The sequence below is a fragment of the Oncorhynchus clarkii genome, chromosome 13 (assembly GCF_045791955.1).
Source record: "Oncorhynchus clarkii lewisi isolate Uvic-CL-2024 chromosome 13, UVic_Ocla_1.0, whole genome shotgun sequence".
NCBI classification, from domain to species: Eukaryota; Metazoa; Chordata; class Actinopteri; order Salmoniformes; family Salmonidae; genus Oncorhynchus; species Oncorhynchus clarkii.
In genome coordinates this window covers 31,902,438-31,926,094 of record NC_092159.1, presented here as the reverse complement: position 1 = coordinate 31,926,094, position 23,657 = coordinate 31,902,438, and the positions used below count along the sequence as shown (strand labels likewise).

The window sequence follows — 23,657 nt, the reverse complement described above, 5'->3', positions numbered from 1 at the left end:
ACCTCGAGGCTACTGCCACACTGCTCATCCAAACCTTTTGAAATGCATGATATTGAATTCTAAACTAGGCTGTAAAAGGACTTTGAAATACCAGTTTACAATCAATGTTTCACTGAATAAATAGATGTTTACTGAACTTTGAGGGTTGCCTGTACAAAGTGCATTAATTAAGTGCATGCATAATTCAGGAAATAGAAAAATATAAAACATGTTGGAATTGAGTAGGGCTGGAACAAAAACCTGCATTCCCAGTGGACATATATTCACATATAGGTGTTATACATGTGTTTATAATATACATTGTGTACATCCTTGGGCCGCCGCTGATCTTAATCAACTGATTTAACCTGAACCCATCCCGCAACTCCCATCCATCTTCTCCCACAGAGCCCTAAACACCCCGGTGCCTGGAGACCTCCAGAGAGAGAACACGGAGAACGTGCTCCAGGACGAGCACCTCAGCGACCAGGAGAATGCCCCTCCGGCCCTGCCTCCCAGTGGGAGCCGCCAGGGGGGCGAGGGTGGTGGCCAGACGCCCGCTAAGGGCGAGGGATGGGAGGACACCGACTTCAACCGCAACAAACTCAGGATCAGCCTGGGCAAGGTGAGTAAGGGGGGGGGATGAGGGGAAGGAGAACACAACATTTTACTGTATGGCATCTATGTAGATGTTGTTCTAGCGTAGCTTATACTGTTTGTTGATAACAGTATTTTTAGCATTTTTTATTCATGAAAAATATGGGATCGATTGATGGTTGGCTGGGTAGAGGATGATAGACGGACATACAGATGCACAGACTGAGATGAACATCCAGACAGAAAATGTATACACTAGACAGGCGAAGGCCTACCCTTTAAACTCCTAGCAGTGGTAATAGACACATTTTAGAATGAATTACTGTTTAGCATACACCATCGTGACCTCCTGTCTCTCCTTTCCCCTCCCGTTTCTTCCCCTCCTCTCCCCTCTGTGTCTGCAGGGGGCCCAGGAGGGGGATGAACCCAGCAGAGGGGCCTGTCCCATGTCGCCGTGCCGGGCAGGAGGGGCCCCAGAGTCCCCCAGTGGCCAGGTGCGCTCCCTCCGGTACCGCCGCATCAACAGCCCAGAGTCAGACCGCATGTCGGCCGCTGATGGGAGGGCCGTCGATGGCTATGGCCAAAGGTGACCACTACAAACCAGCTCTAGTATTAGCTACAGACCTGTACTAGCTTTTAGTATAGTAGTATTTAAGTATAGTAGTTAACCAGGAAGTGCATTATGCTAAAATACATTTAGTATTGTACCTAGCTACATTAGTCTCTTAGGCGTTCCAGGAAAGTCCTTTGGGTTAGGGTCTGTGTAACTGCTATAAGCCTATCTATTATAGCCCTCCACTTTAATACTTAATTCAATACTTAATGTGTGTGTTCTTTTGGTCTTTTGTTGCATCTGTTTGTGCGTGCTTGTGTGTCTATGTGCACTTCTACATCCTCGTGCTTGTACCTGTGTGTATGTGGACATATCTGTGTCCCACAGTATCAGGTCCCGCATGGACATCCTGGGCTCGCCCTCGCGCCACATGTACTCGTCCCAACCGGCCATGATGCTGTCTGTGGACGACGGCCTGCAGCGCGGGCGGCACGGCGAGGGCTCGGTGGCGTCCGTGGACCAGGAAGCCCACAGCAATGCCTTTATCAGATCGGTGCCGCTAGCAGAGGAGGAAGACTTTGATAGCAAGGAGTGGGTGATCATTGACAAGGAGACGGAGCTGAGGGACTTCCAGCCCACCACGTCGGGCACCACCGATGAGGAGCCTGAGGAGCTGAGGCCCCTGGAGGAGGGAGAGGAGAGGAGGAAGCTGCGGGGAGGAGGTGGGCCTGAAGGTTTTATGTACATTCAATAATGTGAAATTTCAGTCAGTTCAATTTTGTTCTATTCAGTTCTGTTCTATTCCGTACAAGTTGACGATGATGCTCATCTCTCCTCTGACAATAAAATATTATTTAACGTTTGACTTAATCCGACAAACACTTTTCACGCTACTGAGCCGAACCAAAGCATTTGTACTGAGCTGACCTGGTTATGCATCCATCACATTTGCTGGAACCGTGCTGAAAAGGACCATGTGAAAATGAAATATTCAACCCATCACATGTCCGGTTTGCATGATATGGTGAAAAGGGTACTAGATTCCTAACCAATCCTTTGTTTTAGGGGCGGAGATGGTGGTGCGGCCCAAGACGACCCACACAACCAACAGCAGCCGGGGCATGCTCACGCTCACCGAGGAGGAAGCCTCCAGACGAAGTGGGGGAAGCCCCGCCATGTCGCCCTGTCATTCACTCCCACCAGGCCGTCCTATCGGACCCCAAAGACCGGTAAGAGATCGGGCCAACCTTATTGGTGGAGGGAGCCTTCTCTCCTGGCATGTTCATGGTAGTCGGCTCAGAGCTGGGTCGCCTGCTGCACAGTGCGGTCAATCTTTAGATGATATGGATGAGACCCACCTTAGCGGTGGGTGTTGTTGATCTATCCAGATTATGTAAAGATGAGCTGTTCGGTACCCCCTCTGGTCGGGATGTCCATTAACATGCAGTGCTAAACCAAGGGTTGCAAAATTCCGATAATTTAACCCAAATTACCTGTTTTTCCAGAAATCTCAGTTGGAAGATTCACGGATTTCCGTCTTATTTCCTTATAATTCAAGTAATCTTTCTAGAAAACCTGGGAATTTTGCAATCCTACAATTTTGCAAGCCAGTGGGAAGTGAATACCTTGGCGGGGGGCGACCATTATTCCTGCAGCCATTTTAGTGTCATTCACACTGTCATTGGTGTGACATATCCTGCCAGTGTAAAGAGAGAAAACGTGCCTTTTTCTGTGTCAGCAGGCACAAATTGTTCCTTTCCATCAGTTTGGTTTTGCCCATGACTTTTGGTTTTAACCATTGTTTTGTAATGCTACGGTATGAATGGGAGATGTGGCTTTGCTAACTGCATAATCCAGAATCAGATCAGATGTAGCATTACATATAATAATTATTGAACAGTTTATGCTTTTTGGGTGAGATGGTGGCATGAGTAGGGTTGTTTTTGATAGGTGCTTTCCCCCCAATGTATTTCTACAATATTTTCTCAATAGTTTTCTCAATGACTCCACAAGCATTTTTTTCATTTTACGGTTCCGGCAAATGCCAGATGGGCCGGTCCATACCCCGGGAAGATTCCTGGTCCCAGTACGTCCCTGTATTCGGGTTGACATTTGTTAGGGTTGCACTGCACTTGATGCCCTCGTTATGACATACTGATGAAACAAGATATATGCATACATGATGACACTTTGTCATTCTGATGAGAATAATGTAACAAACATCCAGATAGCCGTAGCAAAAGGTTTTTGTAACAGAAATATCATCTTTGGACATGTTCAGGTGGTGCCACCAAGTTTCGAAACGTTTTCTTCATACCGAACATGTTCTTGACGTCAGTGTTATAAATTCCTGACATGAAAACCTTTGGTTGAAAATGTTAAATTAAAACATTTAAACCGTGGGTCTTCCCATCAGGCTAGGGAAACATATCCCACCGCTGCCACCAAATGTGATTAAGCTGACCGTTACGTCATACATAAAAAGATGCACAAAGAAAATATGGGGAATGTTCAAGTCTTTTAGGTGAATTATAGAGGAAATTCAGCAATTTCTTGGAGAACAATTGAAGTTGACAAAATGTTTCTTTTTATTGTTAAAACCAATGTCCCGTAGCTTCCATTAGGGTTTCAGTTCTTCAGGGGTCTTCTAGGTGAGAATGTAATGCAATCATACTATTTTGCCCAACAATGATATCTGTATTATATTTCATTTTTGTCACGTTACACTTTCAACTCTGAAATACCGCTTTGTACACAAATATGTGTCAAGAAACATTAAGTATGAACCAAAGACACATCCATGAGCATTTCAAAGAGATTCATAAATGCTTTGTTTTCCAACGCTCAATCACTGGTTGGCATATGGTGTCAAAACGTACGGCCCAGAGCTCGGATCCTGCCTGCGAGGAGGTCCAATCACTGGTTGGCATATGGTGTCAAAACGTACGGCCCAGAGCTCGGATCCTGCCTGCGAGGAGGTCCAATCACTGGTTGGCATATGGCACAGGTGTCAAAACGTACGGCCCAGAGCTCAGATCCTGCCTGCGAGGAGGTCCAATCACTGGTTGGCATATGGTGTCAAAACGTACGGCCCAGAGCTCAGATCCTGCCTGCGAGGAGGTCCAATCACTGGTTGGCATATGGTGTCAAAACGTACGGCCCAGAGCTCAGATCCTGCCTGCGAGGAGGTCCAATCACTGGTTGGCATATGGCACAGGTGTCAAAACGTACGGCCCAGAGCTCAGATCCTGCCTGCGAGGAGGTCCAATCACTGGTTGGCATATGGCACAGGTGTCAAAACGTACGGCCCAGAGCTCAGATCCTGCCTGCGAGGAGGTCCAATCACTGGTTGGCATATGGCACAGGTGTCAAAACGTACGGCCCAGAGCTCGGATCCTGCCTGCGAGGAGGTCCAATCACTGGTTGGCATATGGCACAGGTGTCAAAACGTACGGCCCAGAGCTCAGATCCTGCCTGCGAGGAGGTCCAATCACTGGTTGGCATATGGTGTCAAAACGTACGGCCCAGAGCTCGGATCCTGCCTGCGAGGAGGTCCAATCACTGGTTGGCATATGGTGTCAAAACGTACAACCCAGAGCTCAGATCCTGCCTGCGAGGAGGTCCAATCACTGGTTGGCATATGGTGTCAAAACGTACGGCCCAGAGCTCGGATCCTGCCTGCGAGGAGGTCCAATCACTGGTTGGCATATGGCACAGGTGTCAAAACGTACGGCCCAGAGCTCGGATCCTGCCTGCGAGGAGGTCCAATCACTGGTTGGCATATGGCACTGGTGTCAAAACGTACGGCCCAGAGCTCGGATCCTGCCTGCGAGGAGGTCCAATCACTGGTTGGCATATGGCACAGGTGTCAAAACGTACGGCCCAGAGCTCGGATCCTGCCTGCGAGGAGGTCCAATCCGGCCCACGGGTGGCTTGATTCTTTTTTTGAAACAATATAAATGTTTGTTTTTTCTGGTGGCGGGGGAACAAACTCAATATACTTTAAAATGACTAAAACCAAATCGAAACTGTGTAGAAATGATAATGGACCTACATACATAAATGTTCTTGACTGTGTCCAGCTCACTAATAATCACAGAATTTGAAAGCTAGACAATCAGGGAGCATCAAAAAATCCCAAAATGATGGATAGACTGTTTTGAGTTTGACATCCCTGGTTGAATGAAGGTCATGATGAGTTGATTATTGGAAACAGGTGTTAGTGCTGGGTTGGGGAAAAAACCTGCACATCCAGTATCTCCCTAGAGTTGGAGAACCCTGATTTGCATCAACTGTGCATGCTGAAAAGAGTCATACATTGCTTACTATGTGCTACTGTGTATGTCTAATGGGAGGCCCATACACATGGTGTGAGTACAGTAACACTGGTTCTTTATTTTTATTCCCCTGCGCCCAACACTAGAGGGTGCTCAAAACAACCCTGTGCTCAAAACAACCTAACTCAGAGCAGAGTATGAATACTATACAAATAAAAGTATATGGACACCCCCTGAAATTAGTGGATTCGGCTATATCAGCCTGACCAGTGTATAAAATCAAACACACAGCCATGCAATCTCCATAGAAACATTGGCAGTAGAACGGCCTTACTGAAGAGCTCAGTGGCTTTCAACGTGGCACTGTCATGGGATGCCACCTTTGCAACAAGTCAGCTTGGCAAATATTTGACCTGCTAGAGCTGCCCCGGTCAACTGTAAGTGCTGTTATTGTGAAGTGGAAACGTCTAGGAGCAACAAAGGCTCAGCTGCGAAGTGGCAGGCCACACAAGCTCACATAACGGGGCCACCGAGTGCTGAGGCGTGCAGCGCGTAAAAATCATCTGTCCTAGGTTGCAACACTCACTAACGAGTTCCAAACTGCCTCTGGAAGCAATGTCAGCACAAGACCTGTTTGTCGGGAGCTTCATGAAATGGGTGGCTGAGCAGCCGCACACAAGCCTAAGATCACCATGCGCAATGCCACGCATCGCCTGGAGTGGTGTGAAGCTCGCCGCCATTGGACTCTGGAGCAGTGGAAATGCGTTCTCTGGAGTGACAAATCACACTTCATCAAATTGTGTTTCACATACACATGGTTAGCAGATGTTAATGCGAGTGTAGCGAAATGCTTGTGCTTCTAGTTCCAACAGTGCAGTAATATCTAACAAGTAATCTAACAATTCCCTAACAACTACCTAATACACACAAATATAAAGGGGTGAATGAGAATATGTACATGTCAGTCTATGGATGAGCGATGGCCGAGCGGCATAGGCAAGGTGCAATAGATGGTATAAAATACAGTATGTACATGTGATATGAGTAATGTAAGATATGTAATCATTATTAAAGTGGCATTATTTAGTGCATTGTATAAAGTGACTAGTAATCAATTTATTAAAGTGGCCAGTGATTGGATCTCAATGTATGCAGCAGCCTCTCTGAGTTAGTGATTGCTGTTTAGCAGTCTGATGGCCTTGAGATAGAAGCTGTTTTTCAGTCTCTCGGTCCCAGCTTTGATGCACCTGTACTGACCTCGCCTTCTGGATGGAAGCGGTGTGAACAGGCTCGGGTGGTTGATGTCCTCGATGATCTTTTTTGGCCTTCCTATGACCATCTGGCAGTCCGACGGATGAATCTGGGTTTGGTGGATGCCAGGAGCATGCTACTGTGCCAAATGTGAAGGTTGGTGGAGGAGTAATGGTCTGAGGCTGTTTTTCCTGGTTCGGGCTAGTTCCCTTAATTTCAGTGAAGGGAAATCTTAACGCTAAAGCATATAATGACTTTCTAGACAATTCTGTAATTCCAACTTTGTGGCAACAGTTGGGGGAAGGCCCTTTCCTGTTTTAGCATGACAATACCCCCATGCACAAAGCAAGGTCCATACAGAAATGGTTTGTTGAGATCGGTGTGGAAGAATTTGACTGGCCTGCACAGAGCCCTGACCTCAACCCCATCAAACACCTTTGGGTTGAATTGGAACGAGCCAGGCCTAATCGCCCAACATCAGTGCCCAAACTCACTAATGCTCTAGTGGCTGAATGGAAACAAGTCCCTGCAGCAATATTCCAACATCTAGTGGAAAACTTTCCCAGAAAGAGTGGAGGCTGTTACAGCAGCACCAAATCCATATTTATGCCCATGATTTTGGAATGAGATGTTCGACGAACAGGTGTAACCTATGAGGTTAGGGTGAGCAATAACTTCCAGATCATTTGAAAGGTTTGAATTGAAAACGGGATACAGCTCTATATGAATGAAACAATGGCCCTCACTGATAAAGGACAACAGCCAAAAAAAGAACAAAACTAACAAGAATGTCAGTCAGTAGTCACTGAGATGTGGTTTTAAATCCAGTTAGTTCAGATTGATTAATTAAAACAATAGTGTAGTTGGGTCATTCCAGTCCATGTTGTGCCCCTTTGATATTTCAAATAGATATTGTGCATCAATATTGGATTTTATAAGCCTATAATATTAAAAATGACCCATCCCCTAGGGCCGATATTCCCATCAAAATCCGTCTGTTTACCCAACCCCCCCCAAACCAACCAAGGCTTAGACTTTAAATACATTCATTAGATTGTTATATGAATTAAGTTTTGCTAAAGTGACAAAATGTGTACATGTTCCTCTGTGCACTCTGTGACATCTCAGAAGAGTTTAACCCACTTAACTGCAACATTTCATAAAGCCCTAGTTATTTTGTTGCTTTGACAGTCATTTCTGAAGATTCATATTTATTTTGTGATTAATTTTAAGTAGAAAAAAAACTCTTCCTCACTTTAAGGTCCACCCTGTTACAGGAACTGAACTCTCGTTTTTAATACGATTTAAACTATTTTTTAAATATATTTTTCTTAAAGGTCCAATGCAGCCATTTTCATCTCAATATGAAATCATTTCTGGGTAAAAATGAAGTACCTTACTGTGATTTTGGCCTTTTTAATGGAAAACAAAGAAACCAAAATAGCTCCTTAGCTAAATTAAATTTCTCAAGCAAGAATTTAGTTAGAACTGTCTGCTAGTGGTTTGAGAGAGGGACCTAATTTGAAGGAGCCTAATTTAATTTGAAAACTAGCTGTTATTGGCAGAGAGTAGGGCAAACTCTCTTTATTGGACTATTAACTTGTACCACCTGGTGATGTCACCAGTTGGTTCAAAAATCCCACCCAGCCAAACAAGCTGAAATTTCAGGCAGTCTTTTCAAACAGCTTTTACACTTAAAGTGCATTATCATCATTTTCACAGAATTATTCCAACCTCAGTGTGGAAATATTTATAAAACACAGGAAAATCTAGTTTTGGACTGCACTGGCCCCTTTAAGAACATTTAATATATATAGTCAAATCATAGTGTAAGGCAGGTGAGCTGGTTCTACCCTTTTTGGCCATGTTTTGTAGTGGAGAACTGAGTGCGTTTGAGCATAACATGTCAACCATGTTACCCATAGGTGGACAGGCTAGAAATGTTTTAACAATAAAAAAATGTTTGAAGCTTGCATTCAATTGCCCCTCCCTGTTGCACACAACAAGCTTTCGTTCCCCCTATCACAAGGGGTTTTATGGCTGATTTAATCCTGTTACTTTATTTGGCACTTAATAGGCACTTACTATAGTCCTCTTTTTTACTAAGTTGAACATGTGCTCATCATGACAGAATGTTACAATGAGGTGAAATAAAACTTTCACCAAATTACACTACCCAAAAGGGACTCATTTCATGTAACGACCCAGTTATCACTCATTGGCTCGATTGAGTGTAATTTAAATGGAGTTTAAATGCACTGTGGAAGAATGACTTTTCAAATATTTTATTTTCATTTTGGAGATACTTCATTTTGGAGCAAATCCTTGTTCCTTGAAAACCAAAATCAAATTTGTTTTTATTATTTTTATTGAACAAAATACACACGCTCAAACTATTTTGTATACAAATCCAAAACTTCACACAACATGCTTTTGTAAGGTTTCCTTTTGTTGAAATCTGGTTGAAGCGAAGTCAGATAATCAGATTACAAGCAAGTAAAGGCCTCTTTGTCATGACGACATCAACAACCCTGGGAAAAATGCAGACTATATAGGTTGTTGTTGAACCAGCATCAGATTACAACCAGGTGCAAAAAGTCATGTGATCCTTCCTTTATCAACCTGACCATAGTGTCAGTTTGTTTGATGTCTTTTCAACCAATTATATCCATTGCAATCTCTTCAATTTGAAAAAAATACATAAACAAGCTCAGATCATATTAAACCTGATTTAAAGCTAATTTCCTGCAATTCTACACATTTTGCCTGGGGGCAGACAGAAACATTTGAGGTTTTATAGCAAATTTCATGCTATTCTATACATTTTGCCATGAGGCTGAGAGAACATTTCTGGGGGCCCCCAACCAACGTGTTCAATAGTTTTTGGGGGGAGGATACCCTGGAGGTTAGGGCCCCAAGGCATATGCCCTGCATACTCGTTCGGTAATCCAGCCATGGGAAAGGCACCATAATTTGGTTGCCATCTGGTCAGATGATTTCAACTATTTAATCAGAACACAACCTGACCTCAACCAGTTTTTCCCACTGGCTTAGATTACAATTTAATATTGTTGACCTCGTTGCCCTGCCTAAAAACCTTTTGAACAAAAAATCTTACAGATTGTTTTTTGAATACACATTACCCAGAATCCATGTACCACTAGGGTCCGTTAGCACTGCATCAATTAGAAACCAGTCCGGAAGGTCTCTTGTATAATTATGCAAGTCTGCGTACCATTTGAACAAGTTGATATTTTATGTCTATTTAACCTTTTTGTACGTTTTTGTAAGTGTCTTTTTCTGACGGTTACAGTATGTCCATGAAATATGTTAAAGAACTTTTTGCTCAGGTGTATGGTAAGAATAAAAACCTGAATACACAAGGACCCTTCAAAACCACAAGGCCAGTTCACCCATTCCCTGTGCCAGTTGTATTTCATTGTCATGGATTACCGGAAAAGAAAACAAAAATGTAGATTTTACTTACCTCGCCAATCACGTTTTACCAGCCTTATTTGTGATTTCACTGCAAGTGCCTAGTACGGCAGGCCTCGCTATCGCAAACATGTCAAGGACCCTCGATTTGTTTGCCCTGCGACCTCTTCCTTGACATAACTGATGCATTTGCTCAACCTATCACTTAAAAGTACAGTATGTCAAGTTGCACTCACCCAGAGGAGAAAAAGCGAGGGTGCCATGGGAACAACAAGCGAAGAAATAAAGTGGTGTTTTGGGGTAAGCACAGTTTAGGATAGTCCCTTCTGTTGTTTTTTTCTTAATTAGTTTCTGTTCCGAACTCCTCCTTTTTTTTGTTGAGCCATATTTATCCCCTTTCCTTCGTTGTGTGTTTGTGTTTCGTGTGCTTGATGAGACCATCTATATTTTGTGTTATTCATTTTGCATTTTCCAATGGTGATTTCTTTTTTCCGACTTTTAGTCAAATTGAGTGTAATGAAATTTGATCGTGTCCAGGCATTTTCCCAGGTTCAATGTGTTTACATACTAGAAGAACATGTGCCGTACTTGTGCGTGTTTTTAATGCCATTGTTGAGGAATGCGTGCTCTGTGCCTCGATTATGAGATAGACGGAAACCTACTCTCATTTGCTTCCAATCTGGCAACCTACTTAACTGTTTTGTAGAATACTGTCTTCTATAATTTTAGCATACTGTAACGCCTCTGCGGTAATGGCAACCATAGAGTCTTCCTCTCCCTGTTTCTCTCTGGACTACACCCGAGAGCCCTTACAGCATGCACACAGGGAAGGAGAGATGTATGACAAGATATGTTCCAATACTCCATATGGATCCCTTTTCTTGTCTCCTTCTTTTACCCTCTTATCAGCTGACCTGAAAGGTACTGGATAGTTGAGCTCCCAAGCCCATAACTCTCAGCTATCTAATCCTTTTAGAATACTGGTGAGGAAGGGTAAGAAGACAAGGAAATGAAGCCGTTTCATGAGAGTTGGAACGTGAACCAATTACTGGTCTATAGTCTGTTAGCATGACCTTGTTGTCCCTCCCCCTTCCATCCTAATGCCCCTCCTTCTGTTTTCTGATTGGTCTCTTCTGCAGCTGGAGGATGACAGGCACCACCCGAGGCCCAATCAGCTGCGGAGGCTGGCCTCCTACGTCTTCTCATCATCCACGCTGGAGACGGAGCAGTACCCGCACCCCGGAGGGTCCTTCATCCAGCGGAGCCGCTCAGCCGAGAGCAGCCCCGCTCACATGAACTCTTCCACACACCGGCGCCACGCTCCCCTGCAGAGTCCTGGCAGCCCACGGAGCAGGCACTCGGTCCTGAACGTGTCGCGCACGCAAATCCAGCAATTGCTTGCCAAGCTCATGAATAAGAACACAAGTTGAGGGGGGGCGGGGGCACTCTGCATGCCAAAATGCATTAGCGTATACTCGTTTTCACCCATTATGTACATACACAGGGACATACTCGCAGTTTGAAACCCAAAGAGCCCTATTTTGACGGGTTGGTTAGAACACAAACACATGCACGCTTGCGCACACATTATCTTTCGGACACACACAAACATACTGAACTAAAACACAGTTCAAACAACTCACTTTAATTTAACTAACTTTAAAAAAGTGAATAGGAAGAGAAGATGCTGATGGCAAAATATTTTTCACTTAATAAACTCATAAAAGTTTGCTCCTTGCAAAGTCAGAGTTGCACGTGCATTTTGAGTAAAAAGTGATGGAAGTGTAAACTTGAGGTTTCCCCTTTCCCTCTTCATCATTTAATGGTACTGTGCGGAGGAGGAGTCACAAAACTGAGACTGTTAAGAGACTGTTCAACTTCATTGCATTCTTTTTCCATTCATGCTGCAGGCTTGAGGGATTGTCGTCGAATGCAGGTCATGTCGGCAATGCGTAGCTAAAGGAATTCAGTAACGCTTTCGGTAACACTTTGCTTAAAGGGGCAATCTGTAGATCAAATCAAATGTATTTATAAAGCCCTTCTTACATCAGCTGATATCTCAAAGTGCTGTACAGAAACCCAGCCTAAAACCACAAACAGCAAGCAATGCAGATGTAGAAGCACGTGGCTAGGAAAACTCCCTAGAAAGGCCAGAACCTAGGAAGAAACCTAGAGAGGAACCAGGCTATGATGGGTGGCCAGTCCTCTTCTGATCAAACAATAACAAGGCGGACACCCCACCACTGTTTTGGTAAACAGCTGAGGGATGGGGATGAAGTACTTTTCTTGAATTCCTAGACAGAGCTATAGATGCAAGGAATGAAGATCCATGATATCAAACTTGTAGTTTTAGCCATGTTTGGATGCTGTTTAACAATTACATTGTTTACAAACAATGGAGTAAACCAAGCTTATATTTTGGCTTCTGATGGGGTACGACAGTTGAACTGAGCAATTCTAAGTTATATTCTTTAAGAATCAATGGGTATATATTAAAATGGATGTACCAATCGCAGTTTGCCCGTGCAGGTATAATGCGTTATGATGAGGTTATAATGCATTATGATGAGGTTATAATGCAATGTAAGTCATTATAAAGGCTCATACATGCTTCTAACTGGTAATAAAGCTTTATACCTGCAAGCTACAAGTTAAGAGTTACCACACTTTCCTTAAATAATATTTCCTCGTAAGACCTATGTGCACTGTCATGATAATGACATATAGATGTCATAAGCAGTTACTGCCTCTAATGATAGCTGACTTTAAGCAGTCATAACAGAAACTGTGAGTTAGGTACATACTAGCCCAGCTACTTTATCAACGGTGCCATAACAATGTAGAGTCATAAGTTGTCCTTGTTTATCCCAAGGCGTCAGTTATGTCATGCTCCTGACACTGTTACGAGGGTCTTGTGACAAAGCATTAGAGTTAAATTATTCCCCAGAGAAGGCATGTAATGCTAGGTTGCTACTATAAGTGCTCTGCAGTCTACACACTGATCTTGTGTAGCTTGGTCCCAGATCTGTTTGTGGAGTCTTGCCAACACTTATGATCATTGTCACGTCCGTAACCATAAAAATGACCATAGTTGGCAAGACAGCACAAACAGATGTGGGACCAGGCTAGTTCTTGTGGAGTGTAAACATAAATATTTCAGCTTCTGTATGTTTATCGCACAGGGCGCTATATTCTATATGTCTTATCTTGCTTTTGGTGTACTTTATAGAGGTGTTTTTTGTCTGTCGGTTGCTGGCATATCCATGCTTCTGTGCGTTGAAATGCTGGAGCAATGGGTTAGGCAGGCTTTTGAAGGGTGAGGATATTAGGTGTGGGGTTTTGCAATAGGAAAACTCCCTTTCTCTAATATTCAGTGTCATGTTTTTACGACAAGCGTTATCGTGGTTGAGTTCAATGTACTGTATAGATGTACAATCTTAATTTGATCACTCTTTTGTTGCTGAGAATTTAAATTTGTTATTTGAGTTTTTAAAAAGGCTTGTTGCTACAGTAACATGATTCGAACGTTATGATGCAAGAAATTGTGAAACCTCCTTTCATATAACTGTTCTTAATTCAATTACGTGACATAGCATTTATTAACATGTGCTACAATACATGACAAACTGCTCGTCGAACATCTCATTCCAAAATCATGTGCATTAATATGGAGTTGGTCTCCCCTTTGGTGCTATAACAGCCTCCACTCTTCTGGGAAGGCTTTCCACAAGATGCTGGAACATTGCTGCGGGGACTTGCTTCCATTCAGCCGCAAGAGCATTAGTGAGGTCGGGCACTGATGTTGGGCGATTAGGCCTGGCTCGCAGTCGGCTTTCCAAATCATCCCAAAGGTGATGGGTTTGAGGTCAGGACTCTGTGCAGACCAGTCAAGTTCTTCCCCAACGATCTCGACAAACCATTTCTGTAGGGACCTCGCTTTGTGCACAGGGGCATTGTTATGTTGAAACAGGAAATGGCCTTCCCCTAACTGTTGAAAGCACAGAATCGTATAGAATGTCATTGAATGCTGTAGCGTTAAGATATCCCTTCACTGGAACTAAGGGGTCTAGCCCGAACAAGGAAAAACAGACCCAGGCCATTAATCCTCCTCCACCAAACTGGCATCCTGGCATCCGCCAAACCCAGATTTGTCCGTTGGACTGCCAGATGGTGAAGTGTGATTCATCACTCCACGCGTTTCCACTGCTCCAGAGTCCAATGGCGGCACGCTTTACACCACTCCAGCCGACGCTTGGCACTGTGCATGGTGATCTTAGGCTTGTGTGCAGTGCTTGGCCATGTAAACCCATTTTATGAAGCTCCCGATGAACAGGTCTTGTGCTGACGTTGTTTCCAGCTTCAGATCACCCTAGTAGTTATTTCACAGTTGTCTGAAGTTTGTTTGGTCATAATGTGAAATCACGTCACCGTGTGAAATCACGTCACCGTCTGGAATCGGTAGCAAAGCTGCTATGTGTGAATGTTGACGGAGGAAAACTTGCACGTATAAAGTAATACCCAGAGAGACTGTGGTTTTCCTGCTTGAGATAGAAGTTGTCTCTAACCACAGATCTAGGATAAGATCACCCAACACTGAATCCTATCCTTAATCATAAGGAGGGTAGACCCTGGACCAGTGGTTAGGGTGGACTTCTGCTAAACTAGAGGAGCTGTGATGTCAGGCAGGTATTATGCAAACAGCTGTGTTTTATGAAATTAAATCTGGTTCCAAAGTAGTTCAGGCACTTACAGTTTAAGCTCCATAGAATGGCATCTCTGCCATTGCATTGGCTCAGCTCTTCAACTGTATCATTGTTATAGATAGATAATGCCAGGGTTTGGATTGCGCTGGGGGCTTTGTGTTATCTATCTTCTTGCAAAATAGCATAAACCATTCATTCGAATGGCATAACCATTCATTAAAGTAGCCAAAGTTAGCCAAAAATGCCATTGGAATTCTGTGGGTTTTGGTGTGCATTTTTGCAGTGAAGTGAGCTACATACTGTATATCAGGATCGACTGTTGTATGTGACAGTATATTTGTGTAGATAAGTCATCAACATAGCACTTCTTTTTCCATTGTCCGTTGAGTACTGTACCTCACTGTTGCACTTTATAAAGGACTTAACAGGAGAACATGGTCACTATTGGGCCCAGGTAGAAAATATTGATGCAAAAGATGAGAAACGCAATAAATAAGATATGCTAAGGGTGCTTGGTGGAAAAAAATGTTACGCCATTTTGGAGAAACAAGGTTAAGAGGAAAGGAGACCAGGGAGAGTATTGGTTATTTCCACACTCATTTTATGCCACTTTTTTTTTATGCCAATGAGGTAACAGACCCTTAAGTGGGTAGCAGTCCTAATGTAAAGGGCATGCATTGTAGATGTAGCCAAGTGAAAAAATGTACAGTATAGAAATTAATTGTATAGAATTACACCTCAGACCCGTGACATCACAGGCTTCACACTGCACTGTATGCTGATTTTGCTCCACACCAAGTTTTTTTGGACGTCTTTTCAACATTTAATGAATGTTTTATGCTGATATTTTACTGATGTCTTCTTGTAATAACCGTGTATCTCTTGGCTTTGTGTTCCCTGTTTTTCTGAAACAATTGTGAAGAGGAACGACACTACTGTATTTCTGAAATGGCATAACCACATGCAGCCTTCTTATTTGGTCTTCTCAATGAGTAGGATCTTATGTTTCTTTTATGATTGCTTTTGTGAATGCGCTAAAGGGCTACGCTTACAACATATGCACCACTTTTACTTTTGCCAAGCTTTGCATTTAAGGCATTTGCATTTACTTAACATCACTAAGAAGCAAGCAAGCATCCCTCTCTGAATGTCGCCTCTGTCTCTGATTAGAAAAGATAACTGTTCCATCAGTTAATTTCCCGCTGCTTTGGTTCGACGATTTTCTGCAAATCATGCTAGTCGTTTTGTGTGTAGCACCACGCAGCGAGCACTACTCAGTGAATGTACTGAGAGTGGATTAGCTGATAACTCCAAACTTAATTTTTCAAATTGTTCCTTGACATTATTGGCACTGCTATTAAAAAACATTGTTTTTGAACTTTTTTGTCCGTTCTCGGTAAAACAAATCTCGCCATAATACGCTCAATCAAAACAGGATGTCAAACATTGTCACTGAACTCTAAAAATAACGCAGGCAATTTTGAAATTGACTTGCAGAGAAATTGTATTGTACAAGACTGTTTTCATATTTCTAACCCTATTTGCATGATATATAATAAGATCAAACTCTGGCTATGAATGTATAGTAGGGTTGTTCTATTAAATGAGTGCCTTTTGCGTCCCTTTAATGTTTTTCCCTTGTCCCACCCGGCACTAGCGACTCCTTGAGGTGGGCCGGGCGCCTGCAAGCTGACTTTGGTCGCCAGCTAGACTGTTTCCTCCAACAAATTGGTGCTGCTGGCTTCCGGGTTAAGAAAGCAGTGTGTCAAGAAGCAGTACGGCATGGCAGGGTCATGTTTCGGAGGACTCATGGCTCTCGACCTTCGCCTCTCCCAAGTCCGTAGGGGAGTTGCAGCGATGGGACAAAACTGTAACTACCAATTCGATATCACGAAATTGGGGGTAAAAGTACAAAATAAAATAAAACAATTATAATAATTGTGCACTAATATTGAATTCTAAAAGCCTGTTATATTCAATGAAGTACCCTTTAATATAGACCACATGGACAATTCAATAAGTCTGTTTTATAATATGAATAAAGACGTGCTGAAGTGCCAGCATTTTGAAAGGTCCCTCAAATTCTTCAGAATTTAGGAAGATTTTAACCAACTTAACCCCAAAAATTCCCAAGTCTACACCATCATTGTAAAGCTATAAGTTATGTTGATTTCTGAAAGATTATTATATATTTAATGTGATCAGTGGTTTATGTGCCTCTGTCCCTCATTTGATATGGTGAAACTATTAATTTGGTGAAATCAGGTTATGTTTGACTAAGTTATACTTCTCAAAGGGCACCCAATTGGTGGAACAACCCAGTATTTTTTTTCTGTGAGTTATGTACAGTACATTACCACTGGTAACGGGATAGTCCCAGTCGGTATTAGATAGAACGTCCCGGCCCTGCTTACCTGTGGGGAAAACAACCTGAGGTTACCTAGGTTACCCCATTGGCTCACAGCAAAAATGTGAGCCTTTTCAAACACACTTTTCTTGTCTGCTTGTTTTAGTCAATTACAAAACTACGTTTAAGAAAAGTACAATATGTCTAAAGATTACTTTTCAACATTGCCTACTTAAAAACAGAATATTGTAGGGCTTCCCTCATGCCCCTTTTCATGACGGTGCTAGCGGCCGTGTGAGTGAGTTCTAGCTAGCTACCGACCGCGACATTAAGCTAGCCAACACAGACTATACAGCTACAAGTAGTGAATGGAGTTACAAGCAGACTATATTTAACAAGTTAACTGTCTTACCTGTGAGGAAATGTTTTCCATACACATAGATGTGTAGCATACTTTCTCACACCAAATAGCCTGAAGCCACGGGGCTCTTCTCGCAGGCTCTATTTGCCAACGTGGGAGCAATGCAAACCATAAATTGGGATTTATTTTACCTGTTTACATGTACATTGAACAACACAGCAGCTTTTTGGCATGTTTTGTTATTTCTGTATAACTAAAAATCAACGACGAAGGAAAGAATGTTTGTTTTCCCCAATTTCTGGGCGTGCAATTCCTTATTATTATTATTATTATTATTATTATGTGAATATTGACTTGGAGTATACTCACGGATCAATAATGAATTTCAAGTTGCAGCGAATAGGGACTGTGATTCGCACCTTATTTGAATTTATCAGATGGCAAGTTAAACATATTCGGTTCACGTCACTGATACATGAGCACATCTTCCATATGTTCTGCATATCCTGTCCTATATTCTGAAAAATGACTTGTTCCACAAGGCTGGGTGTCCAACCTAGATGGCAGTATAGGTTGAGAGATCTGCTGTGAAATCCACAGGACATGGGCAAAGTGTCTGTTGTGAAATATTGTAAACTGTTTACTGCGGCAGAAATCCCTTTTAGCCATGGACTAAGAGTGATTGTAAATGCCATAGATGTGATACCTGTGTAACATGTAACATAATATCACATATAACATTACACAAAGCCACTGCACATGTAAAGTACACTGTATGCTCAAAGTCCCCTAACCCTTAGGCTTTCAAGTTGAGTTAATATAAAAGCGTAACTTGGTCTTGTAAACAATTATTACTTGAATTGCAGAGTCATATTTGTCAACCATAGTCTAGAATTTGAAAGAGTGTTTTCAGTCTATAAGTCTTAGGTGTTGAATGACTTGAATATTTTATCTCCATAAGGAAAATTTACTGAAAATGAAGATTACGGTACGTAAAACTTCAATTAAACGCAGTCTCAAATAGCCGCCTGTCCCTTTTAATAGCTGGGCAACGGCACACATTTCAGCAAATAAACGCGTGTTTCAAATGAACGTCGGGTCTAAATGAATTGTTTACGGTTACCATGAATTGTGTACAAGGTTTCATATTTGATTTGTTACATTAAATAATTCAGTTATTAATGACAGTCATCCATCTTTGTTGCCAGTCAGCAACTGCTAGCCGTTGGCTGCTAATAGCTGAGAACTGCTAGCTAACTGGCAAGCACAAAAACAGTCAACATCGGGAGTACAGACCCCCAGAGAAAGTAAGAACTGCCGAAAATGAACAGTCAAATAGGATAATAATTATTCTGTCAAAGAAAAGTTTTATGTTTATAATTAATTAAGACAAGAAACTTGACAGTGTGTAAATGATAACACACTAGTGCAGGAAATGAAAAAATAACTAGGGTACGGGTATCACTAAATTGATCATTAACATTTTGAAGCTGAGCCATTTGCTTCTGCTCTGCTGCGCAGTACATATCATGGTGTCAGAAGTGCTTCAACCTCGTCAAATATAAGACAAGACATTTGTTTGAGTCTACAGGAGAGATTACTTTACTGAAAATAATGTTCCTTTGGTTTAGAGTGACGAAAAGTAGCTAGTTTAACAGCTAACTGCTCTCTGTCTCGTCATTGTGCATAACAGCAAGCAGAGGCTTTGCTATTGACAAAGCACATGCACGGAGCCGCATGCACGGAGTCGTATGGACAGGCATTCAGAGTGCATGCAGCAGCGCAGGGAGCTAGTGACAGAAAGACGAGCAGCTAATGGACACTAACGGAGGAGGTTATTTCTGATTTTGCGTTTGGTTAGGGCCTGAAATTTGGCAGAAACAACCGTTTGGGCTTAAAATGGGTTTAGGTTTACAAAATGTATGCCAGTGCAGGGCTCTAATGTAGGCACACAAATGCCTCGTCTATTACTTGAAGTTGTACGGTACATAGTTTTTCATCTGACCAGATTTGAAAAGTGGATATCCGTACATATTTTTTTGAAAAACAGGGTATAGTTCATTATGTGATTGATTGTGTGATTGATTGCATTTGAGGAGATAGATGTTATGAATTTGTTCAATGAAGCTGCAAGGACCATGTTTTTTTGGTGTCCCTCAAAAAACACTAATCTCCATTTCAGTAAATTCACATGCACAACCTAAAGAAATTGACAGATTTCTGTCAAAATGTTATAAATGAAAGAGCATTCATCGTCACATTTGGAGACACTGGCTTATTCGTTGTCTCTGTCAGCTCTTGAAAATACTGGCAATAAAAACAGAGGGCTCATGAGATAGTAGAAGGTACTGTATGATAGAATTGTCAAAGAAAGAAATGGTAGTGATTATAACTGCAGTATTTGTCAAGCGTGATCCATGACTGTCTTTTAGATGCACTGTATATACATGTCTAAGCATTTTTTTGTATCACAATACAATTGTACAGTCTGCTTGTAATATTTACAGGTAAAAAGCATGTATTTTAAACCTTTTGTAAATCAACAAAACTTATGTACATACAACTCAATAAATATTCTATTCCCAATGGGCAAAACTGGTTGAAATTATGTATTTTTAACATTAAAACTGGTTGAAAAGATGTAATTTTAACCAGTTTGACTACTGAGTTCTCAGTTAATCTGTAGTAGCATGCAAGATAGTTGGTTTTAGTGTGTATATACTACAGTACTGTGTGTCAAATCTTTATGAAGGGAAACACTTGAAAATTACAAGATATTGGACTGTGTATCTAAAAGGGAAAACTCTTCAAAGCATTTTTGTGCCTTTTCTAAAAATGTATGTAATCTAGACAATCTTTAAAAGCCTGTGAATAACCAAAAAAACATTAAATTGTTTGGGGGGAAAATGCTGTCCCTCGTTTCGTTCTTTATTAATTTATCTTAGATATGTTCACATTACACAATCTTGGGTGTTTTCACAGTTTTGTCCCCATTTACATCATGTGACACGAGCCATATCTTCCAAAATAGTTGTGGTTTTATATTTTTTGCCTTGACCATATTTCCAGCATGCCTCTTGTAAAAGTAATTATTTAATTGCATCTTTTGTAGATGATCATGTCTCTGACTGAGCACAATGGCCTATATCAGCCCTCTCCAGACTTCAGGACCAAGGGCCAGATGGATGAGAAGGAGTATTTCCACATCCTTCCCCAGCTCCAGGTCAAGAGGGCCGACTTCCTCACTGTCATGCTGACCGGCACCCTTCCTCAGCGGCGAACCTTCCCAGCAGCTCTGTCGGCAGAAAACGAGGTCCAGGAGCCCCAGAGCCCGCGGGACGATGATGTGTCCAAGAGTGAGTCAAACAGCGAGGCCAGCCAAAAGAGCACAGAGCGGAGCCAGGATGGGGCCCCTGACACCCTCATGGCCGGCCCCCGGGAACCCGCCTCAGCCGCAGATGCTGACCCTGACTTTGAGGACGGCTCCAAGACCCTGGTTTTGTTCTCGCCGGGGGATACCCGGAAGTCTCCATCCACTGGGGGAGAACACGTCCTGCTCGAGGTTGACTTCGGGACACCGTCTGCCTCTACCCCTAGGAACGATATGCCTCTGGTGGGTGCGGGCAGCCAGCCAGAGCTCTCCTTCACACTGAGGTCGGACTTGAGGCCATCCACCCCTATCGCCCCCACATCTCCCCCCTTCACCAAAGTTGAGCTCACCTTTGTCCACATCTCCGAGACTTCCCACTTTAACATCATGTCTTCCAGAGGTCAAACCGCAAAGGAGAGCAGCGACCACTGCGACATCTCAGCCGTTACCCAGGAGGCCTCACCATGGGAAGGAGACACCCGTGAACAGACCGGACATGTCGAAAAGGGTGAGGAATCCCAGAGTCCTTCCAGAGAGCCCCAAGCCCATTCTATCCCAGACGTGACCCCGGAGAAAATCCGGGGTCACAAATCGGACGACCGCCCACCGCTGGTCTTTGTCAAGTCTTTGGAGCCTGTCCCGGAAGCCATGTTGCCCATTCTGGAACACAAAACTCTCTCTGTAGATTCCAACAAGGGGCCATTGTCTACCGAAGGTATTGCCAACGCTGAACTACCGCATACCACCCTCAGGCGGAGGATCAAAAGCCGCATCCCGGTTCTACTGTCTGAAGAGGGCACAGGCTCGGAGTGTTCAGCCTCGCTCTCTGCCCGGGCGCAACTACAGAAGAGAGCCCGGAAACTGGACCTGGCACGCCTGGTGGTGCAGAAGCAGCAGGGCCGCTGGATGAGGCTGCCCTCGGGGACATCCTCCTCGCTGTCCTCCGGCAACGGGAGGGCCTCCGAGACGCTCTCCACTACCGGCTCGGAGGAAGACACCCATGCCTCGGACGAGTCTCTGGCCAGGAGGAGGTCCTGTTTGAAGGCCAGGGCAGGGGCTGGAGGGGACCAGGGCCAGACGGAGTGGAACAGCAGGATCCCCAGGCCCGTCACCCCCATCAAGAGGCCCTCAGGGTGGCTGCTGGCCGCCGTGTCCTCTCCTCTCGCTCTGCCAGGATCGGGCATTTGTAGAGATGCATCCACCTTTGGTAATGGGTAGGTAGTCTTCACAACATCATGTTTGCAAACATAACATTCTAACATTGTATTGGTTACAATAGTAAATGAAAAGACCCTTGATTGTTTTACTATAATTTATGAGAACTCTTCTTTGCGGTGCCAAATATCAAGAGTTTAGCCATTGCCATTTCTGTCAAAGGTCTGATTTATCTTGTTTACGACCTAAGCTTAATTTGATTGGTTGAAAGGTGTCCTGTTCCTGTAAAGATTTATGATTTTTGTGATAACACTTGAAAATGATGACTTATCAAAGGTTTCCGAGGGGAAGGATTAACACTTATTCCACCTATTCTCATTTCAGGCTCCAAGTTCAGAAAATAGGACTAAGCACTCTCCCAACCCAGAGGCGGTCTAAACCTCTGCAGACCGGCTCCTCTTCTTCCTCCTGTCCAAGGCCCTGTCCTGTCCCCGCCCAGCCCTGCGGCAGCCCCCGAATGCCCCTGCGCTGCGTTTTTGTGACCCAACGCAGCTTAAGCAACTCCCACTGCAGGTCAGACAGCCCCTCCCCCCAGCGTCTCCATCCAACTAGACAGTCCCTCTCTGTCCGGCCCACAACTGCCCTTCCCCTCCATCCCAGGGCTAATACTACTACTACTACTACTACCAGCATAAAACGGGCCAACTCACAGGACCCCTTTACCCAGGTGTCCACCGCTATGCCTGCCAGAATCCGAGCCAAATCCACAGGCCCTGCCAAAGCGAAACAAAGCACAGGGGACAAGATGGCTGCCGCGAGATAGTAAACAGATTCACTGGGAAGAAACGCATATGCTTCTCTGTTGTCCTCAGAAAGACTCAATGCTTCAAAAAGCTCCAGCCCGGACCCAAATTAAGACTGATGCGGTTTCCCCTCTTTTTTTACCTTCTTTGATCCAAACCATGTACAGTGGGGCAAAAAAGTATTTAGTCAGCCACCAATTGCGCAAGTTCTCCCACTTAAAAAGATGAGAGGCCTGTAATTTTCATCATAGGTACACTTCAACTATGACAGACAAAATGAGAAAAAAAATCCAGAAAATCACATTGTAGGATTTTTAATTAATTTATTTGCAAATTATGGTGGAAAATAAGTATTTGATCAATAACAAAAGTGTATCTCAATACTTTGTTATATATCCTTTGTTGGAAATGACAGAGGTCAAACGTTTTCTGTAAGTCTTCACAAGGTTTTCACACACTGTTGCTGGTATTTTGGCCCATTCCTCCATGCAGTTCTCCTCTAGAGCAGTGATGTTTTGGGGCTGTTGCTGGGCAACACAGACTTTCAACTCCCTCCAAAGATTTTCTATGGGGTTGAGATCTGGAGACTGGCTAGGCCACTCCAGGACCTTGAAATGCTTCTTACGAAGCCACTCCTTCGTTGCCCGGGCGGTGTGTTTGGGATCATTGTCATGCTGAAAGACCCAGCCACGTTTCGTCTTCAATGCCCGTGCTGATGGAAGGAGATTTTCACTCAAAATCTCACGATACATGGCCCCATTCATTCTTCCCTTAACACGGATCAGTCGTCCTGGTCCCTTTGCAAAAAAACAGCCACAAAGCATGA

At 43.4% G+C, this 23,657-nt stretch overlaps 1 protein-coding gene across 1 annotated transcript in view; it reads left to right on the top strand.

Moving 5' to 3' along the window:
* LOC139364531 (tau-tubulin kinase 1-like) overlaps positions 1-22,851 on the top strand; it is a 46,448-nt gene extending 23,597 nt beyond the window's left edge. The window contains exons 11-16 of the mRNA XM_071101326.1: positions 388-604; positions 981-1,162; positions 1,517-1,851; positions 2,195-2,358; positions 20,616-22,087; positions 22,413-22,851. Of these exons, the coding sequence (XP_070957427.1) occupies positions 388-604; positions 981-1,162; positions 1,517-1,851; positions 2,195-2,358; positions 20,616-22,087; positions 22,413-22,851 (2,809 nt within the window). The remainder of the gene's footprint in view (positions 1-387; positions 605-980; positions 1,163-1,516; positions 1,852-2,194; positions 2,359-20,615; positions 22,088-22,412) is intronic.
* The last annotated feature ends 806 nt before the right edge of the window (positions 22,852-23,657 follow it).